This window comes from Brachycentrus maculatus, unplaced genomic scaffold, assembly GCF_059751285.1.
Source record: "Brachycentrus maculatus isolate JH-2025_06_01 unplaced genomic scaffold, ASM5975128v1 h1tg000144l, whole genome shotgun sequence".
Classification (NCBI taxonomy): Eukaryota; Metazoa; Arthropoda; class Insecta; order Trichoptera; family Brachycentridae; genus Brachycentrus; species Brachycentrus maculatus.
The window spans coordinates 2,696,550-2,723,047 of NW_028280897.1; the positions used below are offsets into that span (position 1 = coordinate 2,696,550).

The following is a 26,498-nucleotide window of genomic DNA, read 5'->3' on the forward strand; positions in this document are numbered from 1 at the left end:
TCAATATAGGTATTTAAAACATTATTTTTTTCTTGTAAAAATACTTTTAAATATGATTTATTACTAAAAACAATAAGCTCTTAAAAATGAATCATTATTGATGTTAGAAAATAAAAATTTATTTAAATGCATTTAAAGTAACATTGTAAGAAATATAAAAGTTATCATCAAACATTCAACGTATCTTAAAGGTTATCACCGGTTTTTAAAAATACCTTTTTAAATGATGCGTAGTTTAGAAACGTTTTTAAATATATGAAAAAAAATTAGCCCTGAAAAATGACTTAATCAGTGATCAATAGATATTATTATATTGTCAACTACCTTTCGACTATCTTATCTGTTACATATTTATATGATGTTTTTATCAGTTGGCAGTGGCATTTCCTTAAATATTTATTTAAATTAATAATGTAATATTTTTGACACATGGCTAGAATAAACGATATTTTATTTATTGTTTCGGCATTAACTTTGTGGTAAGACATGTTACAATGATTAAAGAAAACACTTGTTTTTTACCACTTGAGTTTTATTATAGACTACATGTTTCAGAAGTTAAACTTCCATCATTCAGGTCTGTATAGTAACTAAAATATAAAATTGTTCTATAAATAAGGAGAGGGGAAAGTTAGGGGAAGGGGTTAGTCAAACTCTGCCCCTTGTCCAAATACTTGTTCACAAAATCTGGATTATCTCCAATTATAGGAGTTATTTTCATATTATTTTTTGACCAACCATGGTTGTCAATAATGGGTACGATTGGTGGATGTTACACGTGTATAAAATGATCACTTTAACCAGCCTATGACGGTCGCCAGCCCCGTAGATTCCCAGACTTTCATATTCTTCTTCATCTTTGATGAGATGGCAAAAAATAAGATAAGGGGAGTGTTAACAATGCTTTTAATATACAAAATAAAGTGAAATTCGGCCTGCCACTGTAATTTCCCGATATCGTTCGTATAATATGTTTGCTATCTACACCTGTGTTGGTTGACAATCTGATAATGTGTGTGGGTCAGTTTGTGTCGTACCTGTCATTTCGTGGCAACATGAAAATGATTCAATGACAGCGCCTCTGTTAGAATGCAAAATGTTTTTCAAAGTTATCTAAGTTGATTTCTCGCAGGAATAACCGTCATTGAAACATTTCCTACTCTCGTTAAATCGGACGAAGACTGATCTATCTGATCATGTCGTCGAAACGTGGTTCGGCTATATTCGCCTCAATATGGAGTACGGTAAGACCAACTTTTACTGACAATACTTTGAGTGTGTCCAAATACTTGTTAACTAAATGAAATCTTTCTCAATCAAACACAGATGGCTGTAGTAAATTCATATGTATTGTGTCATGATATTAATCGTATATCTAAGAGATACGTTTTGACATCTCAATACAGATGCAGAAGAATATAGAAGTCTGGGTATGTTCAGAGCTTATGACTTATAAAGGCTGGTTAAAATTAAAATAAGGGTCAAATTATAAACTCCATTAAAAAATCCTGTTTTCAGGCGTTTCCCAGGATGGTAAAATAATCCGGGGTTCGGATCTTGCATAAGTCCAAATAAAGGGGTCTCTGCTAAATTAAAGCTTTCTCAATCCAACAAAGATGGCTGTTGTGAATTCATATGTACTGTGTCATGAGATTGATCATAAATCTAAAAGATCCAAAAAAATCTGTAGTATTGTTGTAAATATATATATTAAAATATTTTGAACATCATATAAATCCAACTTTTTTAAGATTTTCATTCGTCCTGATAAAAACTCTAAGCCTTGAAAATGCCTTTCAAGACATTGTCGCTCACGTATTACATAATATATATTTTCCAACTGTGGGTTAATATATATTTTAATATATATTAACCCACAGTTGGAAAAATCCAATAAAAATTAATCACAAACTCGATCCAAACCTTTTCTTACATTATTTACATTTTTCTTAAATTTATGTCGAAAGTCAAGTACGAACGTTATAAGATTTTTTTTCACAAACTGATTCGGGAGTCAATTGAGATAATATCTATCCATTTTTAATTTACATTTTACTTCGTAAATACCACTTCTCTATTATGATACGATTCTCGCCGCATTCCGCATAATTGCGATATTTGAAAATGATGCGGAATGCATTGAAACATGTTAAAATAGATTTTCCAAGCAAAAGATGAATTCAAATAGTTGTTTTTTTGTTATATGCGGCTTTGTCACAATACCCGAAACGATACGGAGAAACATGTCATCCTTGTATCTATTGATATTTATGACGACTCGATGACTCTACTGATATAATTTAGTCAAAATACATCTATTTTTTTTACGTGAGTCGTTGTGAACAATTGTCATATATTAGGAACAAAAATTGATAAATCTTAGTTAGATTTTGTATATTAAATGTGTCTCAGCTTGAGACGAAGCATCTATCGATTTTATAGGGAAAAAATATGGAAGTCTGAGCGTTTCGGGGCTTACGAATTTGACATTTAGCTGGCTTAAGTGATCGCTTTGTACACTTGTGTATCGTACACCATTATACCCATAATAAAACATTCATATACTATTAATTTTTTAATGATGTATAAACATATGCAATGTTGTTGGATTCCTCATGTTTATTTGTTGTAATATTAATGAATGTGGATTTTTTGTCTTTTGAATTATTGAAACTTAAAAAATCATTGAAGCATTTATGAAGTATCAATGCGATCGAAGCTAATGGTAATTGATAAAGGTTGTCAAGAAGCACGCTGTCTGCCATGAGCAATATTTAGTGTAATTACCGTAACGTGCAACAGATGCTACTTTTGTGGTAAAATAGTTGCTTTTCATATAGCATGCTTTTCAAATATACGGCCGTATTCAAACGCGACGTTATGTTGAAATTTCAAGGCAAACGGTTATAACTTTGTGGGGAGAGTAGGGGAGCCCTGGAATGCAAACAAGTGGCCATGCGATGCTAAAATTTACAACCTTATTGAATTTAAAAAGTTTTCATAACACGATATACATGCGTATCTAATTCTATTGTATCGTATTTGAAAATACCGACCCGGCACACACGATAACATAATATTTTTCAGTGTAGCCATTTGAAAACTAACTACCATATGTTCTTTCCTATTCCAAAAATTTTAAGATAAAGAAATAAATGCGGGCCATTGGTTGATATTTTAAGTACATCAATAAACATGTTTTAGTTAAAATGTACAGTGCACTTTTTGGATCTCGTGGTATGAATTTTATTTCGATTATTAGCTTCCCTAATTTGTACCAATTTTTTTAAAATCTAGTTTTGCATTTGTTTTATTACTTATAAGTACTTATCTTTTTATTTTTCATTATTGTTATTTATATTTTTTATCATTTATTTTTATTTTCTATGTAATCTATCTTAATTTCTAATTTCTATGTTATTTTTTGTAAAAGGCAGTAATGCCGCAAATAAATAAAAACATATAGTTTGTTAGATAAAAATTAGTTCACCACATTAATTTGTTATGCTTTATTTTAAAATGGTAAATTTCCAGGGAGGTCTTGTCTTTAATTTTTGTCTGAAAATAAAATAATAAAATAAAATCATACGTGGAGGTCCTCACCAAAACGTTACATATCCTTTATAAATGATTTTAAGTAATCAAGAATTCTAGCTTGTAAAAGTGAAACATTTTGGTCTGATTTAATGATTTCACATTGGTTTAACACAGGATTGGTCACGTTTTGTCGAAACTTTAATTAAAATATCGATAGAATACAGTAAACAGAACAGATTTGCATTTAAATGATTGTTGTACAATATTGGAAATGTAACTTTTTGGTGAGGACCTCTACAGGTATCTAAGTTGTACATAAAAATGTAAGAAAAAAATTATTTATTCTATAAAATAGCTTTTATGTTAATTAAAATATTTTTTGTCCACCTCCGTAGTGTAATGGTCAGCACGCTCGGCTACCGTTCTGGAGGTCTCGGGTTCGATTCCCAGGGGGGAGGTCAAATAAATATAAGTGATTTTTTTCACTATAATATTTATTCAATATTACCCTGGACTGGTACCTGAAGCGGAGGGCTGATCACCTTTCCTTCATGTGTAAACGATCAATATAACACTGCGTTTATATGAAACAGTGCCCTATGCACCATTGGGGTGCAGATAAGAGTTTTATTATTTTTATTAAAATATAAAAAAAGCTCTGCCGGAAGATGCCAGTAGGTAATTTAAACATTTTGTTTACAATATAAAGTTGTCATTTTTGTGTAAATACGGGTATATTTCAGTTTCTAATGGTACCTAATAAAATGTTATCTACAATTCGTATGACACACAACAATTGATTGTTATAAATATGTATGAATGTGTTTGCAACCAACTTGTTGGTTATCATTGATAATTCAAATTCATAAATCATTTATCTGGCCTTTGGATAATTATCTATGGGAATGACTGAAATGATAATAAACTATCGACGTTCTGTTCAAGTAACAGAAATTATAATATTTATCGATCTGGCATATTTCAACAACATTTTTGAGATTTTTCTACATATTATGAGTCTTCATAAAAATATCACCCCTACTTTCGCCCCCCCCCCCATTGAATTATGTTCGAAAAACAGTTTTTTAAAACAAAGTTTTACATCTGAAAATTTAAATAAGTTTATAAAAATATCGCCCCCATTTTAGCCTCCTCATTGAATAATGTTCATAAATAGTATTTGAATACATGCATATTTTTATATCTCAATATTAAAATATATTATAAAATTATCGCCCCCTATGAATAATGTACGAAAAATGGTATTTTGATACAAATTTTTAAATCTAAAAATTTAGATATCTTTATTTAAATATCGCCCCCACTTTCATCCCCATTGAATAATATTCGAAAAAAATTATATATAAATATATATTTTTACATCTTAACATTCAGATATCTTAACAATGTACTAAAAATGGTATTTTAATATATTTTTTAACATCTCAACTTCATAAAAAAATTGACGCCGATATCGCCACCATTTAATAATATTGGAATAATTGCAAAGTAGTAATAATTTTCTCTTTAAAGGAAAAATATTTCATACAACCTCGTTAGTTATCGATTAATAATATTAACACATCCTTTTAAATAAGTGTTTTTAAAAATAAAATTAAAAATCAATTTTAAAAATATGTTTGTAATACATATTTGTATGTATAATAAAAATAAGCAAAGCGTAAAAATAGTTTTAACCATATTTCATGATAAAATAAAATAATTACAAAGTTTAACAAAGTGTTTTAAAAATCGTGCCAACTCCCGTCGAAAATGAACGAAGTGTAACATATAAAAGTTGGAAAAAGGTTTTATTTATGTTGTGGGCTATCCAGACATAGTTCTACATTAAATATGCAGTTTACCAAAATATATTTCTGGTTCGGTGGATGTCTAATTACACGAAAATAAACTTTGCTTTCATCTTTCCGTCTTATTTAAGGTCTCGGTCATGTTTTTGAGGGTTAAATCTTTTTTCGTATAACTGAGTTCATAAAATCCGAGGTGTTTTCATATTTTATGAAGATTAGAGCCAGCACGTGAACTCTTAATATTTTATTTTATTTTTCTTATTTCTGCTGAGAAAAATTCGGGGAAGAAATTGTTTAATAAATCATTAATCCAAAACTCCTCAAAAGAATCTTGAACGAATTTTATGCAAAAAGTTCACGTTTCTTATATATATGCAATGGTCTTGGATTCTTTCACATGTGTGTTGTTATTCAATAGATTTTGAAGATAAGATAATACTTAATAGATGAGGAAAAAAATAAGAATAATAATAAGTTATCAAAATACATAATACTCTATTAAAAGAAAAATAATATTGAGAAAAGTTACATATAAATACAAACAAACATAATACACGCACACACACACACACACACACACACACACACATACACATACACATACACATACACACACATACACACACAAACACACACATACACACACATACACACACATACACAAACATACACACACGCACGCACACACACGCACGTAGACTTCTTTCTTCATCTTCTAACTCTTATGAATATTTAGAGCCACTCTTATGTATAGGAGTAACTTTTAACATCTTCGATGTTACCGGGAAGACCCCTGTATTCACGGATTATATAAAAAAACAAAATGGTATTTTAATCAAATCCAAGCAGCCTTTTAGGAAGAAAGTTGGAATGAAATCCGGACCAAGAGAATTAGTATTACTCATTTTTTTAATAGTGTCGTCCACATCATTCTCATTGATATTGTAAACATCAATAAACTGTGCACCGGTCGGCGAACTTGGCAATGCTAATGCTAACTTGGCAATGCTTGGCAATGCTAATATCAAGAAGCAAAGGTTCACTACTATAAACAGTCTTAAAATAATCTGCAACCGCCTCGGCAATGTCTGCACCCCGTACTATTTTTTCACCCCAAGCCATGGAGTTATATGCCCGCCATCCGATTTTTGAAACTTTATGTAGTCCCAAAATGTATTCGGATCATGAAGAATATTATTTTCCATGCTGGAAATGAAGTCTCCCCCTATAAGCCATAAACCTCCCCCTATTGTTTATGTTCTTATTGAAAATTTGAAGGATCTAAAGGATATTTATAATTGTTCTTATTCATTCTAGATTCAGGGAATCATCTACATCGTTTTCTCTACATTTGGCGTGATGGCGTACCAATGCGACCTGGACCTGAACAGTGGGAACATCCTGAATAAGATATTAAACTTTGTTTATTTCTACAGTAAGTATCCTTGCACAATAGCTCGGGAATACTTCGCTTAGTCCTGCTTCAGTGAATTCAATGCCCATATAGTTTAGTCATTTCAATATTATAAAAAATCGTCCGAAATTTGCGTTAATTCAAAATATACTGCGATGGATTTGCGACTGAAAACAAACATTGCCAAATAATGGTCAAGAAACAAGAGTCATAGAAACATTTATTTGCAGAAAAAAATTAGTATGAATTTCCATATTTTTGGTCATAAATTTCTCGACTTTGCTCCACTTATGATATTAATATTGTTTGGAGTTGTGTATATTAATATTGTTTTTTGATATTTCAACATATATGAAGAAAAATATGCAAGTCTGGACATTTAGATGGTCATACGACCTGTCATAGGCTAGTTGTGTGGCCTAATTTTAAAATCCGCCAGGTCCATGTAAGTCGATTTTACAAAAAATGTTAAATGCTAAATTCTCCGTGTAACATTTATGTTTCAAAGATTTGTCTATCTTTGGATAAAATACTATGAAATTGAGAAATTTCCCATTTTCAAAAAAATCAGTATTTAAAAATAACACGAGACACAAACCGATAATGACGTCATCTTAATTTTTGATTTATTACCGCTTTCATATTGGCAGATATGGGTCAGAAGGCAAGTTCCATGAATACAGCGGAATTTGAAATACAACGCTGTTTTAAGTATTTTTAACAGGGTTTTTCAAGTATATAAATATTTTAAAAAGTAACACACCTTTGACATTCCGATAGAGTATTTATTTTAAAATCTTATAAAATTGGATCTGGCGGATTTTGAAAGTAGGCGACACAGTTCATGTATAAGTTATCACATTATACAGTGTTATATATGCTTTTCTTCCCTCGATTAACAACCGCACTACTTAAATTTCGGAATATGTATTTATTTATCAATTATAAAGATATTACCTTGTAGATATTACTTTTTTCGCGACATCTATGATTGAAGTTAGTAAGTTTTAATTGACGAAAACCTTTATGACATGTATTTAAGATTTTTTTCCGAATTATTTTATCCACTTGCAGACGCCTGACAACGTCATTTTTCCAATGTTAAAAATATTTAAACATTGTTTCACAATTTTGGATTTTCCTCTACTTTCCAGGAGTTATTTATATCAAGATTGGTATTGTATCAGAATTGGAAGGTGAATGTTACACGTGTGTAAGGTGATAACTTAAACCAGCCTATGAAAAGCCATGCCAAAGGGATGTCAATAAAGAATGTTTATTTGTTAGCAGTGCTCAATCTGTGTAGATTAAGGCGGTTAATTTTAAACGTTGCTATTATGCTTTTTTAAGCAACCTTTTGTCTATGAGACTTGTCTAATATGTAAAATAAATTAAATGACAAAGAAAATTGACCGCGATAGTACGTTGAGAAATTTTTCCTGTTATAAATGTGTATAACAGATTTTCTTTTGATTCGAGTGATTGCGAATGGCGTAACAATTTTATCGATTATTATCGAAATTACTGTTTCACAATATTCAATACTTTTGTATTAAAATGAAGGTTAACTTATTATTTTACATACATACGAAATGTTATCATTTTACATACTACTACTACTACTACCATCACGCCATCACTGAAAGTATGGAATGCCACACTCTTCTGTCGTGCCAAGTCTTTTTCGGTCGTTTTTTTTAATTTTTAATCTTTCACAGGATGTGTTCTATTTTTACATCAAAATATATTATTTTTATACTTTTTTGTCTAGCTTATATTATATTTACAAAACAACTAATTTTAACACTTAATTTAACATCAAATCGTTTGTATTTACATCTTCTTACAAAAAACATAACATTTCATGTCAAATTATTTTCATTGTTCATAAATTCAGGCATCTCATCATACATTTATACATAATACAATTTTGCGATTCTGTTTTTGTTTTTAAATAATGGCAGTCTTATTCTACCCTGAAGGTAACATAAATTGCAAAATAAGTTTAATAGAGAATATAAATACACATATCGCTCACTCCTTTCAAGAACGTCATAAATCAAAAAACTTGATTTTTCAGGAGAACGGTTTTAAAGTTTAAAAATATAAAACTCTATTAAAAAAAAATATCAAGCCATTTATTGAACTTTTTACTGTGCAACAGATCATTTTAGGTAAAACCTGAAGGTTTTTTCTCTTCTTGAAAATAATTAAACAAGACCTTTTCTTCAAAATGCAAAAAAAAACATTTTTTGCCCTGCAGCGGGTAAATAATAATTTAAAAATATCCCTCTTTTGCTGGGATATAGTACATTTTCTGGGCATTCCGAAAACATGCACAACTGAAAATTGACGATTTTTGATTTATGACGTCCTTGAAAGGATTAAGCGATATGTATATTTTTGGCGCCGTTTTACGTATTGTATGTTTAATTTTCATACGTACTTATGCGAACTCTTGTATTCTGTTAAACAATTTTTTTATATTTTCTAATACTTTAAGTACTAGGCTGCAAACTAGAGAATTGCGATTTATACCAATAGATGGCTTAAGAAAATATTAATTTTTATTTGAAATATCAAAGTATTCATATTCTTTTTCATCTATGTTGATGGCTCAAAAAAATATGTAAAAAAGTCATACTTGCTTAGATAACCCATATACGCTGCCAATACGGAGCATATGGAGTCTTTTAACTGCCTCAAGCTCTCCTTTGGGCTTCCATGTCCTGTACATCCTCCCAAGTCAGGTCTGCGGCCCGAAGATCACACGAACACAAAACTAAGTTCTGTAGCGGACACAAAACTAAGTTCTGTAGCGGACGTCCTGAGGGTATGCCTTGTAAAAGACGAGGCAAAATAGCTAGCAGCTGATAGCAAGAGCTTGGAGGCAGTCTGTGGACTTCATATGCTCCACACAGGAGGCAGAATATGCAACAATGAAATATTTTCCTGAAAAATGTATTTTTTAATGGTTTTTATTTGTTATATATATATATATATATATATATATATATATATATATATATATATATATATATATATATATATATATATATATATATATATATATCTATATATATATATATATATATATTTTATATATATATTTATTTATTTATATATATATATATTTATTTATATATATATATATATATATATATATATATATATATATATATATATATAAATATATATATATATATATATATATATATATATATATATATATATATATATATATATATATATATATATATATATATATATATATATATATATATATATATATATATATATATATATATATATATATATATATATATATATATATATATATATATATATATATATATATATATATATATATATATATACTTATATATATATATATATATATATATATATATATATATATATATATATATATATATATATATATATATTTTATATATATATATATATTTATATATATATATATATCTATATATATTTATATATATATATATATATATATATATATATATATATATATATATATATATATATATATATATATATATATATATATATATATATATATATATATATATATATATATATATATATATATATATATATATATATATATATATATATTTATATATATATATATATATATATATATATGACCTTAACTTTCCATCAAAGTACTCTACCTTGGTTTCCTTCAGCTCTTCCCTTCAACTCCCTTCCCGCTCCTGTTTCCTTTACCTACCTTGATTTCACCAACTTACATTTAATATTGAATTGGGGACTTACATTCAATGTTTATTATTTAAACTTTTGAATTATTTGATTGTTTTTTTTTTTCTTTTTACTATTTTTGTGTTTCTTTTTTCAATTAAATAACAGGCTTTGCATCATATTTTTTTGAATTTTAAAATATTGTTTTTTTTATATATCTGCAGGATGGTTATTTGAAATATTTGGTCCCCAAATATTTGATGTTCTGTTGGGATTGTTTGCTATTTATTGCATTTTGTTATTGTAAAATCGTTATGGATTCTCAAAGATGAATTTTTATTTATTTTATTTATTGTTTCGGCATTAACTTTGTGGTAAGACATGTTACAATGATTAAAGAAAACACTTGTTTTTTACCACTTGAGTTTTATTATAGACTACATGTTTCAGAAGTTAAACTTCCATCATTCAGGTCTGTATAATAACTAAAATATAAAATATAAAATTGTTCTATAAATAAGGAGAGGGGAAAGTAAAGGGAAAGGGTTAGTTTATATTTTATATTTTAGTTATTATACAGACCTGAATGATGAAAGTTTAACTTCTGAAACATGTAGTCTATAATAAAACTCAAGTGGTAAAAAACAAGTGTTTTCTTTAATCATTGTAACTTTTCTTTATATTCAGTTTTGGTTAGATTTAGTTCTATTGTTATATATATATAAATATAACTTGTTTGTTTTTTGATAAGACAGTGAATGCGCCAAGACGTTGGACTTGGCAGACATAGACGACTCGTTGGGTATCATCAACCTGACCTATCACAAGACGAACTTCACTGCAGTTAGGACTAACGACTGGATGTTAGTGTATTTGGTCATCAGCAGTCTGTTGATTGCGACATCTTTTCTACTCTTTTGTAAGTAAAAACCTCTCATAATGTATATATATTTATATATCGCTCACTCCTTTTAAGAACGTCATAAATCAAAAATCGTCAATTTTCAGTCGTGCACGTTTTCGGAATGCCCAGAAAATGTACTATATCCCAGCAAAAGCGGCATATTTTTTACTTAATATTTACCCGATACAGGGCAGAAAGTGTTGTTTTTGCATTTTGAAGAAAAGGTGTCATTTAATTTTTTTTTTAAATATACTAAATATTTTTCAAATGGAGAAAAAACCTTCAGATTTTACATAAAAAGATCTGTTGCACAGTAAAAAGTTCAATAATTGGCTTGATATTTATTTTCAAAACATTGTATTATATTTTTAAACTTTAAAAACGTTCTCTTGAAAAATCAAGTTTTTTGATTTATGACGTTCTTGAAAGGAGTGAGCGATATATCATAGTTATAAGTACATTATTTTACAAAAATGTGATTTTTGACTATTTGATATCTTACTAGCGTAAGATTGTCCTGAAAATATCCCAAAGTGATTTTAAACATGAAAGGATAATATTTTGACTTGTTAAAAATGACTAACTGCATTGATGTTTATTTTCTTACCAAGCAAAGGTGACTTAAATGGCCCTCCTAAATATTTTACGTTTTATTAGTTGATCACTTTCTCCTGTACGACTACGACATATATAGGTACCAATTGAGTTCTTCCCTCATTTTTTCTACAATCTTATATCAATTTTTCTTAAGTTTTATTCTCATAGCTTTATTTGTCAAAAATAATACTGTTGATAAAATAATGCCAAATACTTGAAAGTGGTCAGGTTAGGAGTCTTAACAATCGGCGTGTATGTATGAGGAGATGCATGAACTTGGAAGAGGAGAAGAATGTTTGCAAGGACAGAGTGGTGTGGCGCTCTATTCTCTCTGCTTACCCCTGCGGGGAAGCGGCGTGATGGTTAGTTAGTTAGTTATTTAGTTAGTTAATACTGTTGAGCAGTAATCTATATGTGGATTCAATGTACATTACATGGACATTTTAGTGCATTAAAGTTATCCTTATTTGAGAATACAATTGAAGGTCCTTCTGGGTTAGTCACATTAGTGAAAATTAATATCTGAACCACTTACTCTGTGTTTGTCCACCTCCATAGTGTTTTAGTTATTGCATTTGACTACTCTTTTGTAGGTCTCAAGTTTGATTCCCATGAGGGCGAAAATAAATATAAATATTTTTAAAATGAATCTTTTTTAGGCGCGGAATGACAAATTTGTCTGGTACAGACGAAAACGTGAAACGCTTTAATGTATGCTAGTAATATTGTGGTTTAAACTCTGTACTTTTAAAATAAATGTTTACTTCAAATATCAACAGATGTCACTAATATATTTGTTATCAAATTAAATTGGATACATCAAATATATATAATTTTTTAATCATTTAAAAAAATTCTGCCCTAGAATATAAATGAACGTAAATTTATAAATAAAAGAAATATTTTATTAAATAAAGAGATTTTTTTTAAATTAATTCTACTCAACCATTTTCTTATTCTGAAATAATATAATGGTCAACAAATGATGCAAAGAGAACAAAATATAAAATCAACTGTTTCTAGAACCTAAAAAGGTTCAGTAGGTTTTTGTGTGTGTTCTCCACTTTACGTATGCGTGCATACTTCATACTGTTTTTTGGGTGATTCCATTAGTTGTTATTAGGGGTTGCCATGCAATGAATAATAAAAATAACATTTAGGATTTTTGAGGAGTGTGTGGAAGTTTTTTGGTGGGAGTATTTTAATGTTTTTGAATTAAAATAAACCCTGATAATGACAAGGTTCTTGTCGAAACCGGTAAGTTAAATTGTATCAATAAAAAATTGTCTATAACAAAGTTATTTAATTTTAAAAAGGTTCACTTCTAACGCGTAGTCTCAATCATATTTTCATATTTAAATCATCATATTAATATACAATAAGTTGACCACACATGCAAAGCTAGCAAACCGTAAAATCAAATATTTCTAGTAGGTACCTAAAAGTTTTCACTTCCAAAGCATATTTGTCTTACGCATATTTTTTTCTCTTTTAGTCGGAGCCATTTTAAAAACTGTGGGAAGCGCAATGTATGCGACAGTTATACCTTGGTGCATTGTGTCTGCAGGAGCCTTACTAGCTGATCTAGTGGCAACTATCACCTACTCTATAGACATAGGACAGACCACAGTAAGTATTCGCGTATTATAAGCAAATCCGCGTCCCGAAGTTCTGACGAAAACTGCCGACAAATTGTCAGCAGTGGTCATCCTGGGTGGCACGAATTTGATGCCTTGTAGAAGTGGCAAGCTTGATTAAGGCTTTCGGGAGGTATGCGGAGTACGTGATCTATAAACCTTGTACATAATAAGTAAGGTAAATAATAAATGCAATTCCCGTTAAAAAAATTAAAAAAAACTTCACTACATGGATGTTATAGATTTAGGGCGTTTGTGCACTACACGAAATTACACGGAATTTTACCATCCGACAAGTCAGTTGATTGGCTTGGGTTGGCTTGTCCATCTTTCTTCGGATAAGTGCTCTCGATTGGTGCGTGACACGTTGCGCGTAAATTCGATCACGCTAAACTGTCGTAGTCGTTTTCATTTCAATATATAGATTTTTCTCCCTTACTTTTCCTATGCATAAATGTGAAAAACTGTAGGTAATTGGTATTCATGATTTTTTTTATTCTGATTTATCGTGTATTGAAACTGTTGTTTTTCCTTCTAATAAAATAAAATGTAAAAAAACGGACTGTCGGGCGGTGAAATACCGTACAGTGCACAAACGCCCTGATTGATGGTTAAAAAAACCGTATGTTCTTTTTTTCAGAATTTGAAGGATCTGATAAGTTTCATGAATGTTGACATTCCCACCGGAGGAGGTTCGGTTAACGTCACACAAATAATAGACGAATCAGAAGTACCTGGAACCTGGGCTGCTTCGGCCGTCATGGTGGCGTACTTCAGTCGGTTGCTTTTGTTCTGGATAATCAACATCGTCTTGCTCGTGTTCGTGGTCTCCGAGACCAACAAGACTAACCGAGTGGCGCCTGAAGAGGACAAGGGAGTTCCACCGGTACTTATCACATTCTTTTTCTTAAGCTCTCATGGCCGGAACACATTGATTATGTTAAAAGAAAAATTGTCACGATAACAGGAGTATCATATCGATTGCAGGGTAGTCTCTCTTTATCGATGCTCCGATCAATATATTTTCCCATGATACATTCCCACCTGTCATACCTTTGCTGTATCTGGGGTTTCACAACTAAGAAGAGAATTTCCGATATCCAAGTAATACAAAATAGAGTTATTAGAAATATATTTCGTCTACCTTACACCACTCATGTAAAAGACATTTATTTGACCACTAACATAATACCTTTTGACATTTTACCAACTTATGAGATTACAAATACAATGCTTCAAATAATATTTAAAACGACTCACAGCAACACCATACCGATTTTTAACAAAGAAATTCATAATCATAATACACGAGGACATAACAAAATACACGTGGAGCCGATAGTCACTACTAAATCTGGAGTAAGGTCCTTAAATTATATTGCCAGTACCCAAATTAACCAGCTGCCTGACATATATAAAATAAAACCCATTCGGGGATCCAAAATAAATTATCTGAGAAGGTACTTTATGGAAAGATTTGTATGTAGTGATTAGTCATATTTTCTTATTTTGTTTTTACCTTAAGTTTTTTTTCATATTTTCTCATTTGTTATATTTTCTCATTTTTCATATTTTCTCATTTATTCATTTTAAATATGCTTCTTGTGCCTATTTATTATACCTGTTTGTTGTTTTTATATTTTGCCATGTATTAGTATTAGTTTTGGTTATTTAAAAAAAAAAACTTTTTTGTTACTTTATTATTTATGTTCTAGTCTTGTTTACCTTAATCCCATGTCCCATAATGAGAAATAGAAATTACTCACCAGGAATATTATATGTATATCTGATTTATGTATGTAATATGTTTTGAAATAAGTAAAAATAATAAAAATAAATAAATAAATAACTGACTAGCTTACCATCCCGCCGCTTCCCGCAGTGGGAGACAGGAGAGAGAGAGGAGAATACCACACAACTCTGTCTTTGCAAACGTACAAAAGACCGACGAAAACTTGACATGAACAAGAACTTCAAATACTTGGGAGTGATCAGGTCAAGAGTTGAAATAGGTGGGTATGTATGAGGAGATGCATGAATGGGGAAGAGGCAAAGAATGTTTGCAAAGACAGATTGGTATGGCGCTTTTTTTTGCCTACCCTTCTCTCATTTTTTAAAGGAATAACCCGCAAAACTTATATTTTAAAACCTTGCAAAAAAACCTTGAAAAATACATTGCATTTCTTTCCCATGTAACCAGACTGAGCCAAGTAAATAGTAAGCATGATACCCTTTGTAAATGTGATAGCAACAAATAAATATAATAATTCACTTCGTCTCCTAGGTATTCCAACGCCCCGCACCCCTGACGCGTCCGGCACCACCCCCCGTGGCGCCCAAGCCCCTCTATTACGGAGTACGGAGCCAGTACGGGATGGCGCCGGACCAGTCGAACGGCCAGTACGGGCGTGCGCCAGACCAGCCGAACGGCCAGTACGGGCGTGCGCCGGACCAGCCGAACAGCCAGTACGGGCGGGCGCAGGACCAGCCGAACGGCCAGTACGGGCGACCAGCCTCGGGGGCCAGGCCGCCCAGCGTGGACCGCATGAACAGCAACCAGTACGAGACGATACCGTCCAAGTACGGGAGCGACGCCTACAGCTACCCGGCGGACCCGCACACCGAGGACTGGCTGGCGAGACACAATGGCAGCGCCAACGTCAACTTGCCAGCTCAACCGGTGTCAGTTCTCAAGCCAACTAATCCAAGGTATCTATTTTTTTGCATTTTTGCAATGGAATAAAAAAAAACTTCTGTTCATGTCGTGTCAGGTCCCCCTGACGTCGTCTACCACTTGAGAGTAAATGTCCTTGTCTTGGGCAGCTCTAAACAACTCCTAATTCCGGAGACAGGAGAACTGTCGTTTGCCCACACCTCGTAGACCCTTTATTTTGCCTTGTATGATTAGGTACAACAGCTCATACTTCTCTTCTCTTAGCACATGCCCCAAATAGGACAGTTGCTGAACCTTGATATCAGTCAGCAACTGTCTCCCTGCTCTTGCTCTTTGGAGCACATTTGCGTTGCTGACCATAGTGGTCCATGGAATGCGTGGCATTCTACGATGTAGCCACATTTAGAATGGGTCTATTCGGTTTATAGTGGGGACTTTGAGGGTCCACGATTTAACATCGTATGGAAGTACTGACCAGACATAACACCTAACCTTTCTCTGCCGAAGCTTCAGATTAAAGCTGTCGTTACCGAATATATTTCTCATCTTATAAAAAAATTCTGCAATGAATTTAAGTTTGTTTATAATATAACTACAGGTACAAAAATATTATATTACATTAATACAGAAAAAAACCCACAAAGGCCTGGGTACTTGTACATTTTATTTTAGATTGGAAATAATACAAGACATCAAAAATGTTAAGTGCTAACAATCTGTATGGAAAAAATCATATTTTTAGACATTTCCTAGTACGCAAAAAAAAGGTTTGGATCATGCACACATTCTAATAAACGGGAATCTTCAAAATTAACATTTTCTCAATCCAACATATGTAGAATTGTGAATTTTCATATATCTGAAAAACGTAAATCCATAAATTCCATCATCCATTCGTCTACGGAGAGTAAAAGAGAACAATATTAAAAACGAAATATTCATCAAAGCGTGGAATCTGCATAGAAATATTGATATAATTTAACAAAAAAACTCGAAAAAGTTTCTGAACCAATTAGATGATTTTCTGTATCCCGGAATTCCTTCAAGTTTCGGCGGACCCAATTAGATGGATTAAGGGCGACAATCCAGCATCCGTGGGGTGATTACAAAACCTACTACGCAGAAAAGGGAAATATGCTGATAAAACATAAAGTATGCCATCCCGTGATTCATTAGTAGTTGTGTCTTGTTCCCCAGACTGCAATTCCAGAATACGAGATTCCTGTGGTTTTAGAGTCCCTGAAACACCCGTATTTGAAATTACTAATCTTGGGATTTTCGGGATTTTGTTGACTTACAATACTTAAGCTTTTTCAGAGGGTTGCCATATCAGGAACAATGTTTGAATACTTGCGTCCCTAATGAATAATATAAATTGTGATTTACAAAGTACCATAAATTGTCAAAAAGCAATAACAACATCAAGATATGCATTGTATTTTTACAAATTCGCCAGATCGATTTCATATTCATATTATTTATTAATTTGACATTAACTTTGCGGAATGACATGATTATTTAAACAAAATCTTTTTATGAGTTTCTTTTTTCATTACACATGACTAGTTTCGAAAACCACAATGAAATAAAACTCAACATTTTGAGTGTGTCCAAATACTTGTTCACAAAATCTGGATTATCTCCAATTACAGGAGTTATTTTCATAATATGAATATGAAAATAACTCCTGTAATTGGAGGTAATCCAGATTTTGTGAACAAGTATTTGGACACACTCAAAATGTTGCAAATAAATTATCTGGTCAAATTATAAGCTTAAAAAATAATAAAAATGAAAATGGTATTTTCTGGCGTTTCTCATGTGTGTGATTATAATCCAGGATTCGGACCTCACATACTAATATAAGAGTTTCTGCTTAGTAAAAAAGCTTCTTTACATCTCACCAATAGATGTCTCAAGTGAAGTTCTAGTGATTCAAGAACAAGGTTTCTAAATTGGTTCATATATATAGAACTTCCAAGAATTTGAGTAGTGTGGTTGTCAATAATGGGTAGAATTGGTGAATGTTACACGTGTGTAAAGTGGCCACTTAAACCAGCCGATGACGGTCGTCAGCCCCGTAAATGCCCAGACTTCCATATTCTTCTTCATCTTTGATGAGATGTCAAAAAATAATATGAAATAAAACTCATTCAGTGGTATATACGAGTGTATTATACAAGGGTTTTCTTTTTCTTTTAATAATTTCATATTAGTAAATAATGCTTTTCAATACAGTTTAAGTCTGTGTTCACCGAATTCGATTCTCAGGGAGGGTTAATATCTATCAAACTTATGACATTCTTGAAAAAATCTTGGTCACAACAGTCGTCAAGAAAAGGCGATTCGGTTGGCATTACCATGTACTCCGCATGCTTCCTGAGAGCCTTAATCAAGCTTGCCTCTTTTACAAGGCATCAGGTTCACGCCGCCCATGACGACCACTGCTGAAAATTCGTCAGCAGTTCTCGTCAGAACTTCGGGACGCGGATCTGAGCTGGCAGCCGACAGAAAAGCCTGGAGACAGTTTGTGGACTCCATATGCTCCACCCAGGGAGCGGATATGGTTTAATAATTTAATTTGTAATATATATATGTATATATATATATATACATATATATATATATATATATATATATATATATATATATATATATATATATATATATATATATATATATATATATATATATATATATATATATATTTATATATATATATATATATATATGTATATTTATATATATATATATATATATATATATAAATATATATATATATATATATATATATATATATATATATATATATATAAATATATATATATATATATATATATATATATATATATATTATATATATATATATATATATATATATATATATATATATATATATATATATATATATATATTTATATATATATATATATATATATATATATATATATATATATATAATATATATATATAATATATATATATATATATATATATATATATATATATATATATATATATATATATATATATATATATATAATATATATATATATATATATATATATATATATATATATATATATATATATATATATATATATATATATATATATATATATATAAATATATATATATATATATATATATATATATATATATATATATATATATATATATATATATATATATATATATATATATATATATATATATATATATATATATATATATACTTACATGTGTCCAAATGTATCTTTTCAGGCGTCTCCTACTATGTATTTGGGACACATGTAAGTATATATATATATATATATATATATATATATATATATATATATATATATATATATATATATATATATATATATATATATATATATATATATATATATATATATATATATATATATATATATATATATATATATATAAATATATATATATATATATATATATATATATATATATATATATATATATATAAATATATATATATATATATATATATATATATATATATATATATATATATATATATATATATATATATATATATATATATATATATATATATATATATATATATATATATATATATACTTACATGTGTCCAAATGTATCTTTTCAGGCGTCTCCTACTATGTATTTGGGAGGGTTTTACATTTCATTTAAAAATCTTACTCATCTCAACTATAGATGCTAGCCAGTACTATAAACATCGATGTTTTTGTCTTTGTTCCAGGACTGCCGCTCCCATCGGACCTGACGAGATACGAAACCAGCTGCCCTGGTCCTACGTCCAGTACAGGAGAGAAGCCCCCAAGCCCCGCCAGGACAACGACGACTACCTGCCACCCGTCCCGGTGCCGGACTACACGCTGCACTTCCCCAAGAGACGCCGCGAGAATGAAATGGGTCTGTAAATACGCTACCCAGTTTTTGAAATGCTTATTCTTACACACTGAGGGCGCTTGTGGACACTACCTGGAATTTTACCGTCCGGCAATCCAGTTTTGAAAAATGAAAGCGACTATAGTAATCACGCACCGATCACGCGTGTAAAGCGATCACTTAAACCAGCCTATGATGGTCGTCAGCCCCGTAAATGCCCAGACATCCATATTCTTCTTCATTTTTGACGAGATGTCAAAAAAAATTACGAATGTTTTTTTTTTAACTCATACGTTATCTGTTATATTTTCAGGCCGAAACGGAAACCCTTCTTCAAATAACGTCAGAAAGCCTTCAGAACACAGCATGAATTCTGATTCTGGTGGAACAAGGCCGATTCAATAACCGGATTAAAGTCTTATTTCCGGTTTATATAAAAAAAATATTAGATGAGATATATAAAATATAAGATACAATTATTTTATTGCAAAGCAACCTATGCAAAAGTCACTCAGTATTACAAAAGCAAAACCATCATTAAAAAATAATGAAAAATAAAAAATAAAAATAAAAATAAACTTTGATAATTGATTACGCAGTCACTTTGTAGTATTATTTATACATTTTCAATTTAAGTTTCACTTGGTAAATACCACTTTTTCTTAATATCAACTGTGTCACGTGTTTCTATGCTTTTTGCATCATTTTCAAACACCGTATCGATTAATAAATTATTAATTGATTCGTCACATTGTGGTAATATCCATCCGGTATTTGAAAATGTTTCGGAATGCATCGAAACACGTGTCACAAAAGTTTTCAAGAAATAGTGGATTTACCAAGTAAAACTGAAATTAAAAATGAAAATATGAAGATTTAATTAATGAAAAGCAATAACTCAACAAAAATATGTAATCAATTAATAGTATAAGTGACATTTAAGTATGGATTTTTATTTTGTATGAGTAAAACTAGTTAATAACTTCATAAACTGACAGGAAAACATTATTACAAACTTCATAAGGAAACATTATTTTTTTTCATTTCAAAACGCTGATGACTTTTTCAAAGTCTTATAAAGACATGTATTATATAATATTAAGTACTAATGTTTAAAAAATGTTTACATGTTTTTTTTTGCACAGTATGTGTTCATTTCTAAATTAATAAAAAAAAACAATTAATACTTTTATTTTTATTTAAATTAACCCATTTCAGTTTCAATTATGTTATATATAAATTAAATAGACATACGGCAACTGTTCATCAAAGAAGCATTGATTCACTTCTGGAATAAAATGGATAAGGTAAGAACTTAACAAAATATTCGAACCCGGGCAGCATTAAATGTAACCCATGTTGGCCCATCCGTTAAAATAAGTTGTGCGCAAAAAACCTTTTCATTCCATGCGACAAAGATATTTAATTTGCTGCCCGAAACCATTAAGAATTCCAGTAGTGATCATGTCTTTAAGAACAGTGTCCGTCGATGGTTGCTTCTCGTTGGAAGGGACAAGGTGGAAAGTGATTTAATCAAAGTCCAGGTGTAATTATTTTATTGTAAAATCTTTATGTAATGTATATAATATAATAATAATAAAAAAACAACAAGTCATAATAATAATAAAAAATTGTATTAACATGTATGTAATTCAGCTCAACACAGGCCATGCCTAACGAGCCGTTATACATATAGTAAAAAAAATATGTATCTATGAAATAAATAAGTAAATTATCATAACATTAGTGAGGTGTTTTGCATAACCACTTACCAAATCAGTCTAATCTTCATCTGAACAACCACTTCTTTACAAACAATACTATATCTACATGCAATATGTATATTCGTTCATACACTTCACAAAATATGATGTCATATCGCTCACTCCTTTCAAGAACGTAATAAATCAAAAAACTTGATTTTTCAGGAGAATGTTTTTAAAGTTTAAAACTATAATACAATATATTAAAAATAAATATCAAGCCACTTATTAAACTTTTTACTGTGCAACAGATCTTTTTAGGTAAAACCTGAAGGTTTTTCCTCTGTTTGAAAAATATTTAGTATATTTAAAAAAAATAATAAACAATACATTTTCTTCTAAATGCAAAAACAACACTTTTTGCCCTGTAGCGGGTAAATATTCATTGAAAATATGCCTTCTTTGCTGGGATATAGTACATTTTCTGGGCATCCCGAAAACGTGCAAAACTGAAAATTTACGATTTTTGATTTATGACGTTCATGAAAGGAGTGAGCGATATGCGTTGTAAGCAGTGACGCATTTAGTATTTCAGAGGGCCCTAACGCAAATGAGGGGTACGGATTAGGAATACGGCGGCCATCATGCTATCCCTTCTTTATACAACTGTTTGACGGGCATCTATCTCATTTTTCGCACGTTTTCAGTTGTTGTTCCCTCAATCGCACGAATTGGGAAACATAAAGGCGCATCGTAGTGCGTAGGAAAATCGTTTGGAAAATCGCGTAGGATCATAATTAATGTTAGATGAAAGTATTAAAGTTTTGAAAAAGATTGTCTATGACTTTTGCAGGGTTCAACTAAAACCGTAAAATTTAGATAATAATATCATAAAGATATCAGTCATCAGTCGTTTGGAACCCTCAGTACGCTATATATATAGCTCAACTTGATCGTATGCAAAATAAATTTCTAAAACTGTTGGATGGTAAGCTTCATCTAAGTTTCAACTCTTACGAAGAATCTTTAGCCTTCCATAAATTATCTTCACTTAGTAAACGTAGGAATATATCAGATTTATGTTTTTTGTATAAAGTTATAAATAGTATGACTGAGAGCCCCTATCTTCTTGAGCAGATACCTTTTCACTGTCCAATTAGAATCAATAGACATAGTCATGCCTTTTATAATCCAGCACCAACAAAGAACTATTTAAAAAATTCCTTTATTTATCGAAGTTGTGGGAAATTTAATGAATGTTGTACCCACCTTGATATGTTCTACTCCAATCTTTCAAAATTTAAAGCTTAATTGTTCGAAATCTTATAAACCTAAAAAAGTAATTCTATTCCCTGTCCTTTCCTTTTCTTCTTTTCCTATCACTGCCATCTCCTTTTCTCTTTATCCCATCCTTGTCTCATGTCTCTTCCTTTATATAGACCTCTCTTATGCATAGTTGTGAAGAACTATAATTGGTACTCATGATTTTATTTTTTGTATTCTGTATGTATCATATATTCTAACTGTTGTTCTTCCTTCCAATAAAATAAAAATAAAAATAAAATAAAGATTATATTTTTTCCTTTAAAAAAGATGACATTAGACAATAATGTTAATAAGAGGTAAACGATTCGATTACTGAGGAAACTTCTATCGAAATAGATGATGACTATCGTATGCAAGTATATTTAATAATAAAAATATGAGAGAAGAAATACAAAGGTACAGCGACCGATTTTTCTTCTATGGTTGCTGTCAAATATCTTTTTTTTTAAACTATTGCCACGATATTGGACGCCATTTTTCTAATTGCACTACATATTCGATTACCCTCTCTTATGTATTACATGTGAGTAATGATCAAGATAACACTGCTTCAATACGACGCTGTGCCCTATGCACCATAGGATGCGGATAATAATAAATAAAAAAAACCTTATCCGCACGCCAATGGTGCATAGGGCACTGTGTCATATAAACGCAGTGTTATCTTGATCGTTTACACATAAAGGAAAGGTGATCAACCCTCCGCTTCAGGTACCAGTCCATGGTAATATTGAATAAATATTACAGTGAAAGTATCACTTATATTTATTTTACCTCCCTTGGGAATCGAACCCGGGACCTCCAGAACGGTAGCCGAGCGTGCTGACCATTACACTACTGAGGCGGACAAATGGCGGATGCGGATAAGGGTTGGAAATAAAGAAAAATAAAATGCCCCATATAGTTGGAATGGACATTATTTGTTATAATTCTCGATTTTCTTTGTTAGTTTGTAAATTAAATCCTGGAAAGTTCCAATTAAAAGTATCGCCTACGGGAATTTGATACTGCATAAGCATTGCCCTGACATTAATTATGCCGACAAGGGTTTGCAAGAAAACTGTATAAAAAAAAAACTGACTCAACTTAAGCACTTTAATTACATTTTACTTTGTAATAAAGTCTAAAAAATACGACGCACAGTGGGAAATTTACGACGCTTTCAATAAGACAATAATTATTTATTGATTTGGCGTTTTATTTGTAGAACTCCATATTAATTTTTTAATCGAACACAGATTTTTTTAATCTACTGAGTTGTATTTTATTTTTATGAAAACAATTTTTAAAAAAACACATAAAAATTAGTATTGTGACAATTGTTTCGCCTAGTTATGGCATTTGTGAAGGATATTGGTAACAAACCAAAGTAGGACACAAAACCCTCTTCTAGTGGAACGGAAGGTCTGCTGATGACAGTCAACAGTCCGCCTTCTCCTGAGTTTAATGTAGTTTTCTCCCAGCAATGAGCAAATGTTGAGAAGTTCCTGTTTGGTCCACACTAGATTCCCTCCTGTTCCCTACACAGATTCAAATAAAAACATATTTAATTAGCTAGAAGAAACAAAAATCCACTAAATGATCTTTAAACCTTGTACATAATAAGCAAGGTAAATAATAAATGCAATTCCCATCTAAAAAATAAAAAGAGGTGTTAAACCAAGACGACAATTTGGAAACGACTTTGGATTTGTCAACATTCGTCAGCAAATCACTTTTCTTGAACACATTCGACCCTGAAGATAAAATAACTCTTAAGCGTATAATTTTCGGCGACTGTAATATATTTTTTGGAATATCATGGCTACACACATACTTGACTAGATAAGTTTCAAGCTTATGTGTGTAATCAGAAGATAACACATGGACACGGGTGTATGGCTTGATTAAAATATCGATGAATAATGCTACAAGAGATAAAACATACCAGCTGTAACGATTTTGTAACCTAGCGTTGTTATAATTATCACTACGTCTAAACAATATTTTTTTCAAATATTCTTCTTCTTCTTATTTTGCCACACTACGCTGAAGGTTAGCAACCTGATGAAACTTTTTACTTTGTCTGCCGCTGCTCTAAACAGCGACTTAGCGCTATAGTGGAACCACTTTCAAGTTGCTTAAAAGAGCCAGCATATATAAAGTCGCATTCATTCTACCGGAGACCACCGGAGAGGTCACATCTATTTTTAGATTTAGAGAAAATTAAGTTGTGACTTAACGAATGCTGAGCCTTAAGTCAGGTTAAATTAAGATAAAGTTGGTCAAGTTAAGCCATGATAAAGGGGAGAGGGCCCTACCTTGGACAGGTTCGTTCAGAGTTCTGCGGTGGAGATCATGGGATATAGAAAGAGGAAAAGATGGGCCGATGGCATTGGATAGCCGTAGCAAGTGGATAGAAAAATCCCAAACGAGAGAAGTCTGGAAAAAATAGAAGGGCTACATCCAGCAGTGGAGAGACGACAGAAAAGGAAGATAGTTGGACTGCCCAAGAACTAGGTTCTTGGAGAGGTTTTTATTAAAGATGGGAATGCATTTATTATTTTCCTTGCTTATTATGTACAAGATTTTTAGATCATTCAGTGGGTTTTTGTTACTTCTGACTAAAAAAAATATGTTTTATTTTAATCTGTGTTGAGAACAGGAGGGATAATCTAGAGTGGACCAATTAGTAATATCCCAGAATTTACTGATTGCTGAGAGGAAACCACGTTGCACTCCTCAGAATAAGCCGGACTGTTGACTGTCATCGGCAGACCTTCCGTTCCACTAGAAGAAGGTTCGGCATTTTGTGTCCTTGCTTGGTTTATGGTATCCCAAAGAGGTTAGGTTTTTAATGTTTTAGAAGAGTTATGAATTTCGTAGTCAAAGCCAAATATGTCGCTTTTATCAAAATACCTTATGTTATCGTAATAAGTAAATAAAGCCGTATAATACCTGTGATCGGATTATCGAACAGCGAATAAGCGGGCGTGTGCTGTATTTTTTTTCAATCAATATTCCGAGTAATTAATAAATCAATAGTCATATTATAATATTATGATTCGTACAATATTCTTCGTTCACGGACATTCCGAAAATCATTATCGTAAGATATCTGATAAAAAAATACGATAACAAAATCATCATCCTTTGATAAGTTGATCGTCAGATGCCTTTCGCGTGAATCACTTGATTGTTATATTTTGTTTTAAAATTGACGCAATATGTTTTTAGTCAACTTCCGAGTATTTAAAATTCTGAGGATATCTATGATATTTCTAGAATGATCTCAC

General features: G+C 30.9%; 1 protein-coding gene across 1 annotated transcript; it reads left to right on the forward strand.

Moving 5' to 3' along the window:
* Window positions 1-1,027: 1,027 nt before the first annotated feature.
* On the forward strand, window positions 1,028-20,727 carry LOC148308914 (uncharacterized). Its single transcript, XM_088260952.1, has 8 exons — window positions 1,028-1,244; window positions 6,666-6,783; window positions 11,240-11,407; window positions 13,485-13,618; window positions 14,267-14,512; window positions 15,911-16,335; window positions 20,046-20,218; window positions 20,508-20,727. Exons 1-8 carry the CDS (start codon window positions 1,197-1,199, stop codon window positions 20,597-20,599), a joined length of 1,404 nt encoding a protein of 467 aa, XP_088117078.1. The 5' UTR covers window positions 1,028-1,196; the 3' UTR covers window positions 20,600-20,727.
* The last annotated feature ends 5,771 nt before the right edge of the window (window positions 20,728-26,498 follow it).